At 37.9% G+C, this 16,213-nt stretch overlaps 3 protein-coding genes across 3 annotated transcripts in view; 1 reads left to right on the top strand and 2 right to left on the bottom strand.

Annotated features, from left to right (window-relative positions):
- fipi (factor of interpulse interval) overlaps positions 1 to 3,039 on the bottom strand; it is a 228,000-nt gene extending 224,961 nt beyond the window's left edge. Inside the window, exon 1 of the mRNA XM_070107423.1 lies at positions 1,928 to 3,039. Within this exon, the coding sequence (XP_069963524.1) occupies positions 1,928 to 1,973 (46 nt within the window). The 5' untranslated portion in view covers positions 1,974 to 3,039. The remainder of the gene's footprint in view (positions 1 to 1,927) is intronic.
- A 1,319-nt stretch (positions 3,040 to 4,358) lies between these two features.
- Positions 4,359 to 6,499, top strand: LOC106617103 (KIF-binding protein). The gene is made up of 2 exons (XM_014234100.3): positions 4,359 to 5,416; positions 5,483 to 6,499. The coding sequence occupies exons 1-2, from the start codon at positions 4,453 to 4,455 to the stop codon at positions 6,280 to 6,282; spliced, it is 1,764 nt and encodes a 587-aa protein (XP_014089575.3). The 5' UTR covers positions 4,359 to 4,452; the 3' UTR covers positions 6,283 to 6,499.
- A 278-nt stretch (positions 6,500 to 6,777) lies between these two features.
- On the bottom strand, positions 6,778 to 15,494 carry LOC106617094 (cilia- and flagella-associated protein 44). Its single transcript, XM_036358044.2, has 13 exons — positions 15,204 to 15,494; positions 14,978 to 15,140; positions 14,148 to 14,915; positions 12,933 to 13,481; positions 12,562 to 12,841; positions 12,263 to 12,482; positions 11,236 to 11,883; positions 11,052 to 11,159; positions 9,274 to 10,562; positions 8,876 to 9,183; positions 8,059 to 8,481; positions 7,783 to 8,007; positions 6,778 to 7,717 (listed from the first exon to the last, which is right to left on the bottom strand). The coding sequence occupies exons 1-13, from the start codon at positions 15,293 to 15,295 to the stop codon at positions 6,845 to 6,847; spliced, it is 5,946 nt and encodes a 1,981-aa protein (XP_036213937.2). The 5' UTR covers positions 15,296 to 15,494; the 3' UTR covers positions 6,778 to 6,844.
- Positions 15,495 to 16,213: the final 719 nt, after the last annotated feature.

Below are 16,213 nucleotides of genomic sequence, written 5' to 3'. Positions count from 1 at the left end.
TTTTTTGAAATTTACGAAATCCCAGTCAGCATATTTTCCTTCCAATTCTTAATAAGCCAACTATGTAAAGAAAAAGCCAGAATTGAAATGGCACGAATGATTCCTTAAGAGCCCTCTAGTTCTGTGCTAGTAGTGCATCACTTTATCGAAGCCACAACATAAGGCTCGATATCGGAGTTTTAACAAAAGCATAGATAGCTCTTAAAGAGTTGGAACCTTGAAAAATACTTAAATACACATAATAGTTCATTACACAGAGTAGAATTAATTTTGGTGTAAAAAGGGAACCAATGCAACACACAAGTTAAAGATCATCACAAATCAGCTGATTGTGGGTGCAGAATTTCGAGGTTACATCAGCCAAACGAACTCGTGCGACTCCTTAATTAAGCATTTATGAGTCATATTTTAAAAACTAGAAATACGTATGTACTGTTTAGGTATTTGCTAGTCAAAGTGAGACAGAGAGAGAGAGGGAGAAAGAAAGATAGAAGAAGAAAGAGGGATAGAAAAAATAAGAGAGATAGATTGAGAAAAAGAGAGAGAAAAGCTAAATCTATTGTAATAAAGTAAGAAGTTCTAGACAGCGTTCTAAGAACTGATGAGTCAATCGATGCAACATCAATAAACGAATAATAATCTTAATGTATTATAATAATGTCAAAATTGCACAAATTCAACCTGGACGTTATTCTGTTTTTTGTATGTACATATACATATATATACATACATATGTATGTATATGTTTATTTGAATGGACATACATATAATATATATAAAGTCTTAGTAGTCACAGTTGACTTATTAATATTTTATTTGCGGTTATACCAATAGTCAACCTTTACTCTTCACTCTCTTTAATAATCTCACAACCAAATGTATGCCACATTGTATTTCCATATATTATATTTGACACATTTCAATTAACAAAGGAGTGAAATATTTATAAATGCATTAAGTAATTTGCTGAAAATTTCTATTCCAATGATTTTCCAAGATAGAGAGAAGTTTAAATTCTAAAATATTTTGTAATGCAATTACTTAAGTTGTCATTTGGTAATTCATAATTCGATTATTTACAGTTCACTTACGCTGGCTAGCTAGTTAGCTTGCCATTTAACTGTCGGAGAATTTAAAAGAATCATGCGAAATTCAGGTTATGGGCATCAGGGTTGCCGCTAAATAGAAACGAAAAATTATTCTTATTTAAATTAAGATAACAAAACTAACTGAATTTGCTCAAATAGCGTCAACAAGCGAGCTTAAACCATACCAGCTGTCGAACAGATCACTTTTTTTCGCCCCAAAGCCATATTCGACATTCCCCAATCTCGCAGCAGGAATGTGTAAATTCTGAATGACGTTTGACGTAAAAATTTATAAATAACGGTATTTAAAACTTTTGTCATTTTCTGCATGGCATATTTTTTATCAAGCGCGTATATGAATTAACTGCAATGTAGGAATTTTCACACAACAAATATAAAAACAAATGTATATAAGTAAAATAAATTGAATTTACTATAGAGTACACAAACAACAGAAATTTACGCGCAAATAAGGAAATCAAAATAAATTTACGGCAAATTCATTCGCTTGAAAAACAGACTTTATACATATGTAACGGTGTCTTCATACGCAACCACGTTTAAAATTGCATTAACAAAGTGGACAGGTGTCAAAGAAAACAATGTCGAATTTGCTGCTGTGGCTGCTGATGAATGCGTGTCAACGGCATGTCCATGAAACGTCACAGACGTAAAAAAACTCAAATGGGGGTTTGTTTGCAAGTATTTTGCTATTTTTTACTGCATGTGTGTAGATATTTGTATGTATGTATGTATGTATGTGTATATATATAGACAATAGTTGACACTAGTGTATATGTAAATGCAATGGTGAGTTATGTGGGTGCGCTTGCACTTACCTGTTATGGCAGCCAAATTTAGTAATAATCCAATTAGATGCTTCATTGTCGCCGCGTTTCTAGTTGTTGTTGTTGCTTGCTTGCTGCTGCTTGTTGTTAGTGTGGTTTGGTGCTTGTTGTTGTTTGTTTTTCTAAAAGTTTCAACTATAAACGATCAATAAACACGAACACGAGGGTAAGTTTGTTCAATTTTTTACGCTTAGGGCGTACTTATGAAATTGTAGACTTGTATATTTTTTTTTAATAAAAATTTATAAAATAAATTTTTAGTGCACACAAGCACCTTATTAAATCATGCACTTATATTTTACGCTTTATGACACAAGAAACCTTTAAAAACTATTAAAAAGTATAAGTAATTCAAAAAACACCATTAACTACACTGATGCTTCCACTAATAATTGCCACTTGGCACTTTGTTATGTAAGCTTGATTAATTTTCACTGAAATTTCGTTTGAGGCTTACCAAAGTTCCTAAACAACGTAATTACTCACACCAATACATGTAAATCTATGTAGTAATAATCAAAAGTAAATGTTCACTAATGTTGTTCACAGCCTTTACACTTTGTTTGACACTATAACCGTTACACTGGCTAAACCCAACTGACTACTAACTTGAGTTGGCCGCAAAGAATATTTTCATAATTTTTCTTTTCATACCATCAAGTGTCACCCATACATACACATATGTATGTATGAACACATATGTTTTACTGATTTGGATATTCACTTTCGTTCACATATACATATAATATATATATATATCTATATATATGAACATGCACGAGTCTACAATATACGTAAACAACAATAAACAAGTCGCCAATAGGCCGCGTTATCTTCGTTCCCTTGGGGTTGGCTTGTGTTGTTTGTTGAGCTTCTTCCGTTGCCGGCAAAGGTGCAGAAATTTTTGAAATGACGTTTTGTTGCGAAGCATTTCTCACCCTCGTCATCGTTGGGACACATTGTTGCGCAACATAGAGTGTGCGCCACGCATCGAGTCTCGAAGGGAGCGCAGCGCAGCACACATGTGAAGCAACAAGTTGTAGTTGTTGAATTGTCCGCTGAGCGCTATAAAAAAGCTAAAAGCCGAGTTTGTGGTTGAAAATTTGCCAAACAATTATATTATAATGTATAACAGTTGTGTTTTATGGCAGATAAATATAATATTATAGTAAATATGTTCCAAAACCATAAATTCGTGTAAATTATTTGTGGAATTTCAAAATTTCATAATGAAATATTGCTGCTGGTTTGTGTCCTGAAGTGTAATGCTTTATTTGATTTATTGTTACGCGTTAAACAAAATCATGCACGAAAACCGATTATACAAATCACTTACAAAAATCATCCTTGTTTTAAAATCATTCGGCATAGTTTAAGTCACAAACCAATATCACGTTTTATTCTTGTTCATTAAATTTTCTGAAAATTACGCTATTTTTTGCTTTTAATATGAGTACACTATCGCAAAATATACAAACTTTGTCTGAAAAATGCAACAAAAATATTTATGTGCACTCTGTCTGAGAATCCATTTGTAATTTACTTTTCCACTTTGTGTTTTTGTTGGTGGTCTCCATTTATCTTCTGCTTTCAAGCCATTTAACTTAATACTACAACAACGAATTTTATATTGCAAATTGTATTCATAAATTTTGCACGCAATGGCTAATTAGAAATTGATTATAAATTTCAGATTAATAATTTGCAAAATATTAATGAACTTCTTTCTTAATTTTACCGATTTATATTTATACAAACACTACGTGAACACTGCAGCTGCACAAACGAGTAAACTTATTTATTCGTTAAATAACCGAAATTGCACCATTATTTTATCAACTATAAACTACACAGCACTTCACAAACAAATGATATCACAATTTAGCTTTTCATTTTTACCCGAAATTTTAAATTTACTAAAACTAAATTTTCCGCTAAACTTCAGACGCGCCACGAAATAACTGTTCTTGAATTGACATTTGTTTTGCTCGTATTGTCAGAGAACGTATATTAAATATAATAACGTATATATAATATACGTTCTCTGGTGTTGTTCGCCGTCTAAGCACAGGGTGTTATAGCCCTTCTAACGGAAAACAAATGAAAAATAAATTAACAGCAAAATGAAAGGAAACGGATATTAGAGAAAAAGCAATATAAAATAATTGTTTTTACTTTATTACAATAAAATATATATGTTATTTAGTTTTTAACCGAAAACTTGTCATTAATTTTATACTATACATTTGTATTATATTCATATTACATGTTAATAATAAATTTCGTTATATAAACATATACATATATAAATACAAATACATAATTCATATATATCACATATCGCATGCTATATTTGCTTTAGTTGACTGCTTTTGTATTTTCCGGCACACGAAACACCCTATGCGATACCGCCTGTTCATTGACATTTGTCGGCAAACAAATTTTCCCCCATTTGCGGTTAAATCTTGGGAGCTCATCCACTCATCACTCTTGTACGCGTGTGAAAATCTGTGAAAATGGTGATTGCGAAAGAAACATTGACAGACTACAAGGAGGTCTACGAAAAGGCTATAAAATATGTTAACGAAGAAAGTAAAAACGATCCACCTACAGATCCATTTCGTTCACATTATGCCGCGCGGGAGTTATTATTACAAATGAAAGGAAATCTTAAAAATGCATTAGCTTCAGTTGTGGCGGAAGAGGCGGACGACGGGCAAGATGATTTCACTTACACTGTTTTGCTTGCATTTGTGTGTCGTGACCTTGGGCGTATCTACGTCTTCACGGATGAAGTTTCAACTGGTGAACGTCTATTGCAAGAAGGTCTGCAATTGGTTGAACCACATAAAATGAAGCCTGAGGCTATTATTTCCTACGTGGGTGCGCTCAATGAAATAGGCATAGTGCAGGCAAATCGTTCTGAATACAAACAAGCTTTTGATACACTTATAAAATCCGAAGAATCCTATAAAGAATTTGTAAAAAGCAATGGCACTCCTGTATGCATTACTGACATTTTCGGCACACCCGACGAAGTGGAAGAGGGAAAAGGTGCAAAAGAATTGGAGAGCTTATATACTTTGTGTACATTTTATTTGGCACAAGTACACGGGCATTTGGGTGAGCTGGAAAAGTCAGCGCAATATTGTCATTTAACGCTACGCCGGCAATTGGAATCAAAAACTTATGAGGCTATAGATTTTTCGTTAAATGCTGCCACTTTATCACAGTATTTTATTGGTGAGAATATGTTCAAAGAGGCACGTCACCATTTGGCTGCCGCTACATATGTAATGGCTGAACATGAAGCCAACATGTTGACGCCAGATATGACTGAAAAACAGCGTACGGATGTAACAGAAACATACAAACACAGATACGCAGATGTTGCACGTTGTTGGGCTAAGTATGGGCTGGCGTTGCTAAGTGCTTCCAAGGAACGTTTATATAATGACGATGACGAAAAAGTAACCAAAGGTAATAATTTATATATTTCAAATAAATAATTCTCAGTTTCAATAACACTTCTATTCGACTTTGCAGATGTAAAGCGCATCACAGTTGATCCAAACGCTTATCGTTTTCCCGGACTGAACATAGATGTGTACGAAAATCGTGTTACAGCAGATTATTGTTTGACTTTTGACGACGCCAAACCGGTATATCATTATGTCAGTGACTGGCTGGACAAGGCAAAAGAATATTATAAACCTGAAACTGAAGCTACCGAATATGCAAAAGTTATTAAAGATTATGCTGAATTATATCAGCATATCGCATTCTTCGAAGAAGATCCGGCTAACCAAGCGAAAATGCAAAAGCGTCGTGCAAAATACTATGAAGATTTACTTGAACTGCTCAACCCTGTCTTCTATATGGGGATTTGCCGTGAGTGCTGGTATGGTGCTGGACTGTCATACTGTGCAATATTGGATATAAAATTGGATGCGTTGAAGGAGCGACGCACACCGCAACCGCAAGAACTACAAAAGATCAATCAAACCTGTCAGCGAGCGATTAAAAATTTTCTGGAATTTGTGAAATCCTACACGGACAAAGATGGCGTCACAATCAAAGCAAGCGCCGATGCGGAAGAACAACGGAACGTACTCTATGCCTACTTTCATTTGGGACGCTTACATTTCAAAATGATCACACCCGATCTGAATCTACAACTCGAAAATATGAATAATAGCCTCAAATACTATAAACTCTTTACGGACGAGTGTGCAGCAAGGAAAGAGGTGGCTGAAACGCTAAACGCTGAAGTTGGTGTTTGCCGTGAAATGGTTAACTTGTTGCCGCTTAAAATAGCCAATATAAAGAAACGTTTGCCAAAGTAGATGAACAACTCACGCTCTATCTAGCTATTTATATGTGACAAATTTATTGCATTTAAGACAATTATTTGAAGTGTTGTGTTTGTTTGTGCTTTAGCATTAGGGTACAGCTAAAATGTTTACTGTCTGTGACTGTCGTGTTGGAAGAAAAGTAATTTTTAGTGCTTCAAATGCAATAAATTTGAATGTTTAGGGATTAAAACAAAGTAGTTAAAACTTATACACATTGTTGTGAATGCTATTGTTAAAAGCGGTGGATACTTCTTGAAATAATATTCGTCCGTATTAGGGCTGTGCACAAATTCTTCTTTATATTTTCAAACCTTCTAGTCATAATCTATTCACACTGAAGTGAGCAAAAAAAAATTTGCTGTAATTTAACCACAAAAACTATTCCAGTTACGGCCTTACGCAATAGCCTGTGCTATGCAAATGCAAACCAAATACCAAAAACAAAATGATATTAGCATAAATGGCGTTTTAAATAATTTAAAAAAATAACAATAATAACTGAATTTTATTTAATTAAAAATTAAAAATAAAATTCTAATTCACATCACATAAATTAAAATTTATTTTTATTAAAATTATTCGGTTGTTTTTTCGTAGCTTCGAGCGTGCATCTGATGGTCACGCCCACCGCCTTATGTGCGCTCAATTCCTTGTAGAGATTGTCGGCCAAACGTCGAATCGGCATAGCCGTTATGCCGTCTAGCAGATTTTCACGCGCATACTTCACCATCTTATCGACGATGTCATCGACATTTATGCAACGCGGATCGATTTTCGCATCATCGCCCAACAGTTGCATCAGCAAACGCGTGGTTCGCTCACTTTGGAACTCCTCCAAAGGCAAAAGCTCAATCAAATGCTCGAACAGACGCAACAAAATGAATTGTGTTTTATTCAGCACAGCCTTCTCTTGACCCAATCTCGTCAACACATTGTGATAGATGCCGCTTATCAGTTCGTCCGTATTCACTTCGGACGTTTGATAGTCGTAGGCGTTAAGCACATCGCGAAACATCTTCTCCAAATTCTCTTTGGACATATGCACCAGATACTTTTTCGGCATCATGGACTCCAGCGCTTGTGTTATGCAATCCAGTATGCGTTCGGTTATTTTACCCTCGAATGTGTGCGCTGCTTGCGCCAAATAGCGTGTGGCTTTCTTCGCATATTTTCGTATATTATCCGATGTGGCATAACGATTGAACCATTGAGCGAAGTATTTTTGTACGATTTTCCGTATGCGATCGGTAGTGAATTGATCTGGTTCCATGCGTTGCAGGTAAGCTTCGGATGCCAGCGATTTCGGACAAGTCACGCCGTCATCTTGCTGTGTGGTCTTATCGATTATGTCGCCCTTGACGACTTCGTGGAAGAGCTGTAGCGGTTTGGATTTCAAGCGCAGCGTACAAATCTCGCGCTCCAAGCACTGTGAGAAAAGTGTAGTGAAAATATTCGAGTTGCAAAAACTAAATGTAATTTCGAACCACCCACCTCGATGGTTTGCTTTTGCTCTTTGTGTATTTGCGTTAGTTTCTCCACATCTCGATCCAGATTCACTTTATGCGGCTGCATCCATTTTTCAAAGTTTTGCTCTTGCGATTTCAAAATCGTGTATAATAAGTTTTTTTCTTCATGCAACACTGTCAGTATGCTCAACTTCTCTGCGTTGAGTTTAGTCTCGCGTATCAATTCCTCCTCCAAATTCGCCAGTTCCAGCTAGGTGAGAGAAACTAATTATCTTGCTTTCCTTTCGTAATCGTAACTCACCTTTTTTCGTGCGATCTCCTTATCGATCAGCCTGAACTCATCCTCAGCTGATGTCTCCAAATCGAATACATATCTACGTAAGACCTCCTCCTCCAATTCATCCAAATTGATGATCATGCCAAATTTCTTAATCATCTCTTGTTTGATATCACTTTCCAGTCTTGTTATTTCGCTGCGCATAAAGCTTATGTCGGTATTCATGCGTCGCAAATGCACGACATTGATACGATGGAGACGTCGTGTCTCTTGCGTTTCGTCATTTAATTGGGCTACACGATCTTTAAGCGCAATTAAGCGATTGGCATCGAAAAGTATGGCACGACTTAGGTCGAGATAATTATCACTGGATTTGAAATGTTGTAATTGGTCCATCGACAATATTACGGAGATTTTAATCTTATTCAACTCCTGCTGCCGTTTTCGCTGAGGAATGAGATTTAAGTACAAAAACCTATTAGGATAACTGAAGAAAAAACTATCGCTCACTTTGTTTCTATCTCCCTCCTCTATCTCTTTATCTCTCTCTCATCCTCGCTCTCACTGTTTTTTTCTAGCTCACGCTCTTTTCCTCTCCTCCTCTCTTTCTTTCCCACTCCTCCTTCACTTTTTTTATGCTTTCTTACCAATTCCGCTTTCGTCCCACTCTGTTTCTCACTCTCTCGCAAACGACTTCTTCTCCTCCCCCTTTCATCCCCCTTTTCTCTCTTTAATGCTCTCTTTCTGACTCCCCCACCTTCGCTATTTCTCACTTCCCTTTCTTTCTTTCGAAAACTACTCAAAGCTCTTAGCGTGTCAGTTCATAAAATACCATACTCACCCGAAACACCAGCAAAGTTTCCTTCTCTTGCGCATAGACCTCTTCGTGGTATTTCATTTTCTTATGCAGCTCAGCTACATCCGCGCGTCGCTGATCAATACCCTTCTGTGTCTCCATCATTACCTTTTCCAGAGCATGTCGCTCCGAGCGTAGCTGAAAAGCCAAATCGTATGTGCTGCGTTCAAGTCCAGAAGGGCAATGACTTTCGTCCAGCCGAATCGTCGTCATATCGGTTGAATCGATACTTTTAGCATCGGCGTCCTCGTCCTCACTGGACGATTCTGCGCTCGACGAAGACTCAGATGATTCTAAATAGAAGTAGAAGTTATTAGCATCATTCAAGTCCATTTGGCTTCTTGTACCGAACTATTAGAGATACGATATTATTGTCTAATTACCATCGTCGGCCTTCGGTGGTTTCGGTGGTCGCCATCGCTTCTTAAATATACGCCGCAAGAAATCGAAAAACTTATGGCCCTTGCAAGTGCTCATGAATTTCTGCTGGACCGACAATATTTGTTCGTTCAGTTTATCGGCAATCTTTTTGAAGTCTTCAATTTGGCGATTTTTCGTATTTATTACCGCTTGCATTTCATTACGCGTCTTCATCGCTTCATCGGCATTGAACAGCAATTGATTCTCGATCTCTTCGCTGTCACGCAAAATATTCAATTCTTGATTTAATGTTATCATGTAGCAGTGCATAAACTCAGACTCGTAGAAACATTTACAACGTAACGCAATCATTTCAAGCAGATCCTTATCGAAGTCCTTAACACGATTCTTTACCTTCAACACCAAACCGCTTTGCTCATCTCTCAAATCGATTAGCCATTGGTAGCGCACAACAGATACCCATGGCGCAAAACCCTCCTCGTTACGCTCGAAGAATTCCGGCTCTGTGAAACCGGGATAACTGTCAATTTCGCTTAATATATCCTTTATGTCGGGCAACTCGTCCACTTCGAATGCATGCAAAGACTTGTACAATGACTGTTCGATCTTATCGCGTACCGAAAGTTTCACCTCCTTAGCTGTAGTCTTCGGTTGTGGTAAGAGGTCATCAACTTTTTTCTCCACATATAGTATATCCTTAATGTCAATGCCACAGCCAGGTTTACAATGCTCGTCAAGATTACGCTCCGGATACTCTTCCTTCATATTGATTTCTCTGATGGGTATCAAATATTCGCGATTTGCTAACGGTAAAAATGCATGTAAACGTTTCAAACGTTTGCGCGATTCTTCTATATACTCATACAAGTACCATTTACGTTTGCGCAATTGGAATAGTTCTCTATTAAAGTGATCCAAAGTTAGGTAATGCGCCTGTCTGGCATTCACCAATTCAATATATTTATAAGTTAGCGATTCGTTAGTACGCGGCTCATAGTCGAAACCAATTTTAAGCTTGTAGTCACCCAAATTTCTTTCAGCGTCGGCGATTTTTCGTTCATCTTCTGGATGATTTTTCTTCGGATCGGGTTTACAAAGTTCCATTTGCTCCCAAGTATAAATGCGCTCGACTTCATATATTTGACGAGAGCGATAACGTCGCAACAAGCGCAACATTTTCTTACTGAAGCGTGGTATTATCGTGTTGGGATCACGACCAAAGAAGAAATTTTCTACACCCGGCTCTGGCATGCTGGGTTCCTTCTCTTCCGCAACAATGGGTGCGATGGATCTGCGAATTGTCGGAAATGAAATGTAATTTTGGGAAGCAACCGTCTCAGAGGTCGGTAGTGTATTAGTTGTATTAGGAGTGCTGATTGGCTCAAGTAAAAAGTGTTAAGAAATATTAAGTTTTTGAACGGTAAATTAACCGAAAATTCTTGCAGCAGTCGAGGTTCAAGTGAACCACAGTGAAAGCTGTGCCAGATATGAGGAGGCATTGAAAGAGTTCTCTAGCAAAACTAGCCCTAAAGCAGAGAGTTAGGCTTAGCTCTAAAAAAAAGAAGCGTGCTTATTACAGATAAAAGCTATATGGTGCAAAAATGTTTCAAATACACAATAAAAATTACGCTTACTCAGTTTGTGTTGGAACTTTCGTTTCTTCCGCGCTTGGTAAGCATTAAATTAATTTTTAAAAATTATCAAATATTTGTTTATGAGTAGTAAACATTTTCGTAGGGTGTAAGAGCATAAACTTCCCAAATAATCAAACTAAACTTACCTGCGCTTGGCCGCCTCGGCTCTTAAACGTTCCTCGATCTCGTCTTTGATTTTTTGGAATGCTTCGCCCAGTTTTTCCACACGAAATGAAGACACTTTTATATCTTTGCTAAAATCAAATATCAGCAGTCAAATATAATAGCTAAAGACACCAAATTACATAAAATTTCCAGCCATGCGCTTACCTAATGCCACTCACAGTGATCGGCACATGATCCAAGTTCTTTAGAAAGTGATCGTACAATTTATTCTTGCCCACCTCTGCCACCTCGAGATCGTATGCCAGATCGTCGCGTACATCATCCAATTCTGCCTGCAGTTCATCCCGAATTTGCTTGGTAATGCGTTCGTCGAGCAAAAGATTTTTATGCGGCAATATCAGTTCCTCTTCTAGTGTCGACATATCGTCTTTAATATCATTAAATTTCACTTGTAATTCACCGATTTGTGCTAGCACTTTACGATCATGTGCGAGAGCTGCTTCCTCTTTGCGTTTGATCTCGGCATAGATTTTCTCTTGCTCCAATGATGGAAATTCAGGATCGTCTATATCATCGGCGCGTAAATCTTTAAGGTTAGCATAAGCAACCACTTCCAAGGGACCACCATGCGCCACTTTCGGTCCATGCCAATTATAGCAGAATATATTACCATCGTGACCAACAGTGAATAAGTAGTTTCCATCATAACTGGGTAATATGCGCGTTATAATCCCGTTATGGGAATCATGCATCGGAAACAGACGATAATCTCGCAAATCGGTAAAATCATTGGACAGCGTACGGTTTATGCGCAATTTTCCATTCACTAAACCGAATATCAAGTAGTCCTCACTGGAAGTAAACGGTTATAAGGTTGAATGCAAAAATCAGGAAGCCACGTGGCGTTAAGGTGGATTCTTAAAAAATAGTATCGAATATTTATGATGCATGCAAAGAAGAATTGTATGCAATAATAATGTCTGCAGTAGTTTGGGACCTGCGGATGGCAGTTGAAGTAGCTTTGAACATGTGAGGTATCTTTATTCCAGAACCCCTCAAGAGATCTGCGTACTTTTAGTAAAACTTTTGACTTAAACCGTTAATTAAATAACCTCAAAATCATCCCTAAGAAATATATAACCTAAATATCAGCCAAACCGGTTGATACAAATAAAAGCTGCCAATTTGTTCTTTTAAGATAAAAATTCTCTTTAAGACCCCTACAACTTACATGGTCAAGTAAGAGTGTATTTCGCAATCATCACCGTCCGTAATCACAGTGCACTTATAGGGCTCCGCATAGCCAAAAATCAGCTCATAAATGTAACCAGCATCGTAGCCGCCCATCGACACCCAAATGGTGCTGTCACGTGTATACCGCAGCCAAATCACTGTATTCGGCACAACTGGTATGTGCAAAGGTTCTTCCTCTTCGTCGGGTTCCGAATCGGCTGCGCAAATAAGCGAACAGAAATGAAGCAGCAATAGTAAAGATGAGCTGATATGGGTACTGCATAGTTAGCTACTCACCCAAGGCGGTCTCCAGATCAATTTGCAAGCCTGGATTGGCGGCCTTCAATTTATCAATTTCCACTAATTTCCGTTGACGTTTCTTCTCTTTACGTTTCTTTATCTTTTCGCGCTTTTGATCTCTCCTTATACGGCTCTTCACAGACACAAAGCGTGTGGACTTCAATTTGTGCACATCGGTGATGTTGTAGGTGAGAAAAGTTTGTTCGTCTGTGACGCGACCGGGAATTTGATACTCGTACACCTCACCCGTTTTGCAACCCATCAAAACTGTCGAGAACTGTAAAGATATATGTATATGAAAGAGAAAATTGTGTACGCTTATAATTAAAAGTACTCAAATACTAGCGCAACAACCACTTTTCGCCCACCTCATCGTTCTTCCAATTGAAGCAATTCACCACGGCGTCGAGCACCACAAAACCCATGGGTTTCAAATATACCATATTATTTTCTTTATCCTTAATATTATAAACAAATATGGATTTGTCAGCGGAGGATACCACCAGACATGTGTGCCTTGGATTAATGGCCAATTTGGTTATCGGACCAATGTGTGCCTTAATCGCACGCACCAAATGCAGTTCTATATGTTTTTCATTACGCATATCCAACACCAGCTGCCGCAGTATGCCATCCTTGAAGCCGGCAACCAAATCCAAACCGGTGCTGGAGACTTTCGTAGAGAACCAAATAAAATCACTACCCGGTGAAATGAACTTCTTCTCCAACACCAAAGTGTTTGTTATATAATTGAAGAGAAACATTTTTCCATCCTCACCCATGGTCATGAGATGAGTTGAGACGGGACTCGCTTGTGCCGCTATGACTTTACCGCCATGACAGTTGTAAAGCTTTTTCGGCGTTTTGGGCACATCGTAGGTGTTTAGGTCGCAGAACCAAATGCCGCCGTTGCCGTCCTGTGGAAAAACATACTATATTTCTTAAAACTGTCGAGACCTAGTATATATATATAAACGAGTATTTGGAATGAGTCAAAGAACCCAAATCTCAATATTACCGCTTTATTCTCACTCAAAAGAGTTACTTCAACTAGGTTGCTGCGGAGAATGCAAAGGTTCTCTTTCAAAATCTAGCCTTTATTCGATTTTTTACTAGGCTAAAGAAAATCAGAACCGAAAGAACGGTTTAAAAGAAAAGATAATATCAACAAGACTTTTGAGTTATTCTTTTCAGGTTAACACGTTTTTGGTCGGTCGTTGTCTTGCCCGGTTGGCCATAACCCACACACGATGGGAGGATGTCGAGAGAATCAAATCGCTCTCAAATATGAACGAAGATCTCAGCATAACTCGTGAGACCAGAGTGACTGCAGCAGAGTTTGATACAAGAAAATTATTAAACTTCCACTTATACAAGACACACGACTTTGACGTAATCGCTATGCGGAGCAATGACGTTATAGCAAAGAGATTGTCTTTGTAAAATCCAGCTGAAGAAATTCTCTAATATTCTCTTATATTAGATTCGTACCCATTCAGAACCTTCATTTGCTGCTCCGACCATGATGCCGATAGAAGTTCTGATAACCCATATCAATATTATGCCATATACCCCAAACTCACTTGCGCATAATAGCTAAAATCTTTTTTATCGAAAGGTTTAATCTTCTGCAGGCCACGTATTTCACAGTCCCCAACTTTGAATTCATAAATCGGTTCAATCTCCACAAAACGATCATCATCCGGCGGATCAGCCAAATCGACGGTTTCCCAATACCAAATGCGCACATAACCATCCATACCGACAGTCGTCACCTCACCCTCATCCATGGTGATGCGCGTAATCGGTTTAGTATGACACGGTTTGCGTCCCTTACGCGTGATTTCGAACTTAATCAAACCGGCTTCCCACAGCAGTATATTACCCCACTCACAACCGGAGATTACATTCTCGTCGGAAAGCATATAAATCGCACAAATATCACTGAAGTCCGTCTTGCCGAAACGACCCAATTCTCCCTTTAACTTCAGCCCAGTGAAAGTGTTAGCCATCTTCCAGAATTTAATATGACTAAGACCGCAGGATGCCAGCAGTATGGGATTGAAGTGTGAAAAGTGTACATGCAATATATTATTTTGAAATGATTTGGAGCGTAAGACCACCTCGCCGGTTTGCCAGCGCCAAATCGTGAGCATGAAATCGGGATAGCCGGCTTGTGAAGCGAAGAGCTCACCGGTCGAATTGTACGAACCGCAGGTAAAGCAAGACTTGGCCGCATTCTCCAACTTGATGCGCAACGCATGCGAGGGATATTCGTATATGAAGATGGTCGGTCGTACACCATTCTCGGCAACGGTAAAGAGATCGATGAAGTCGGGATGTTCGTTGCGCTGCAAGTTTAATTTTTTAGTTAAAGGCTCGCAATTATTTGTAATGTGTGTTGTCAACGTACCGTTATAAAACCAATGCCACCGCCGAAAACGGTCTTGCGAAATGTTACCGTACGCGTAGGTATATCAAAGTAATGCAAATAATCGCCGGACGCGAAAATCAGCGTATTTTCACCGAGCAGCACCAGATTGAAAAAACGCTTGCAGTCGTAACCGAATGAATGACTGTTTTCGAAATTTTGTTTATTTGCTTATACACATATTTACAATATTTCGTTGGCAACTTACCTCAAATCGATGATGTGCTCGCCAAATGTTGGCTCTTCCCTTTGCACTACCTCAGCTTCCGTTTCCTCCTCGTTTTCCTCTTGTTCGGACATATTGGTTTTTTATGTTTTTTCACTTTTTTCGCAGCTTAAATTATTTTCAGTTACGTTTCTCGTACAAAATATTTTCTTATGCTTTTTTTTTTTTACTCAAAATATATTTGTGGCAATACGGGAATGTTTGCGGCAGAGAAATGATATATGAAACTCCGAACTGGTTCTGAAGGCACAGAAAAAGTTTGTTTATGCGTTGCCAAGCATTTGTTGACACGTATATTTCAAATTACAACTGTTAAGTGCTTGAATAAATTATTTTTTCGGATTTACAGTAAATGCATCAATTAGAAATTAAATTACTTAGAAGTATTAGCTTTTAATTTCGAAAAATTCGAGTATCTACAAAAATGAAGTTAATTTATTACGCACCAAAAGTTTGCAGGGCTGACATAAGTTTGTATGTGTGTGTGTGGGAATTCACTTGCCAAACGCTAATTTATTAATATTTCTAGGCAGTCGACTTTTAAAATAAGCAGTTTTTGAGAAACTGGTTCATGAAATTTTTAGATAATTTTATAATCCGAACAGGGTATATCAAGTTTGACGCGAAGTTTGTAACATCCAGAAGGAAACGTTCAAGACCTTATAATATAGCTTATATAATATGGTATATAAATAATCGATCTGAAATTTTGCAGACGTTCTTTTCTCCCCAAGCAGCTGCTCATTTGCCGGAACAGTCGATATCGGACCACTTTAGCATAAAGCTGCCATATAAACTGAACGATCGGATTCAAGTGCTTGTATTGAAAACTTTTGCATTTGATGAGGTATCTTCACGAAATTTGATATCGTTTACTTCCCAAAGCATCTCTACAACCTTCGTAGAAATTGTTCAGATCGGAACACTAAAGCCATAGCTGCCATACAAACTTAGCGTTCAAAAATAAGTTCTTGTATGGAAACTTTTTTGTG

The sequence above is a fragment of the Bactrocera oleae genome, chromosome 3, assembly GCF_042242935.1.
Source record: "Bactrocera oleae isolate idBacOlea1 chromosome 3, idBacOlea1, whole genome shotgun sequence".
Classification (NCBI taxonomy): Eukaryota; Metazoa; Arthropoda; class Insecta; order Diptera; family Tephritidae; genus Bactrocera; species Bactrocera oleae.
The sequence above is the reverse complement of the archived record's forward strand: the minus strand, read 5'-3'. Positions and strand labels throughout refer to the sequence as shown.

Excerpts from the sequence above, each read along its gene's own strand:
- LOC106617103 (XM_014234100.3), top strand. The coding sequence starts at position 4,453 with ATGGTGATTGCGAAAGAAACATTGACAGACTACAAGGAGGTCTACGAA. Across the intron at positions 5,417-5,482 it reads TGACGAAAAAGTAACCAAAG|ATGTAAAGCGCATCACAGTT; the intron begins GTAATAATTTAT and ends TCGACTTTGCAG.
- LOC106617094 (XM_036358044.2), bottom strand. The coding sequence starts at position 15,295 with ATGTCCGAACAAGAGGAAAACGAGGAGGAAACGGAAGCTGAGGTAGTG. Across the intron at positions 12,483-12,561 it reads TGATCTGGAGACCGCCTTGG|CCGATTCGGAACCCGACGAA; the intron begins GTGAGTAGCTAA and ends TTATTTGCGCAG. Across the intron at positions 7,718-7,782 it reads AGCAAAAGCAAACCATCGAG|TGCTTGGAGCGCGAGATTTG; the intron begins GTGGGTGGTTCG and ends CTTTTCTCACAG.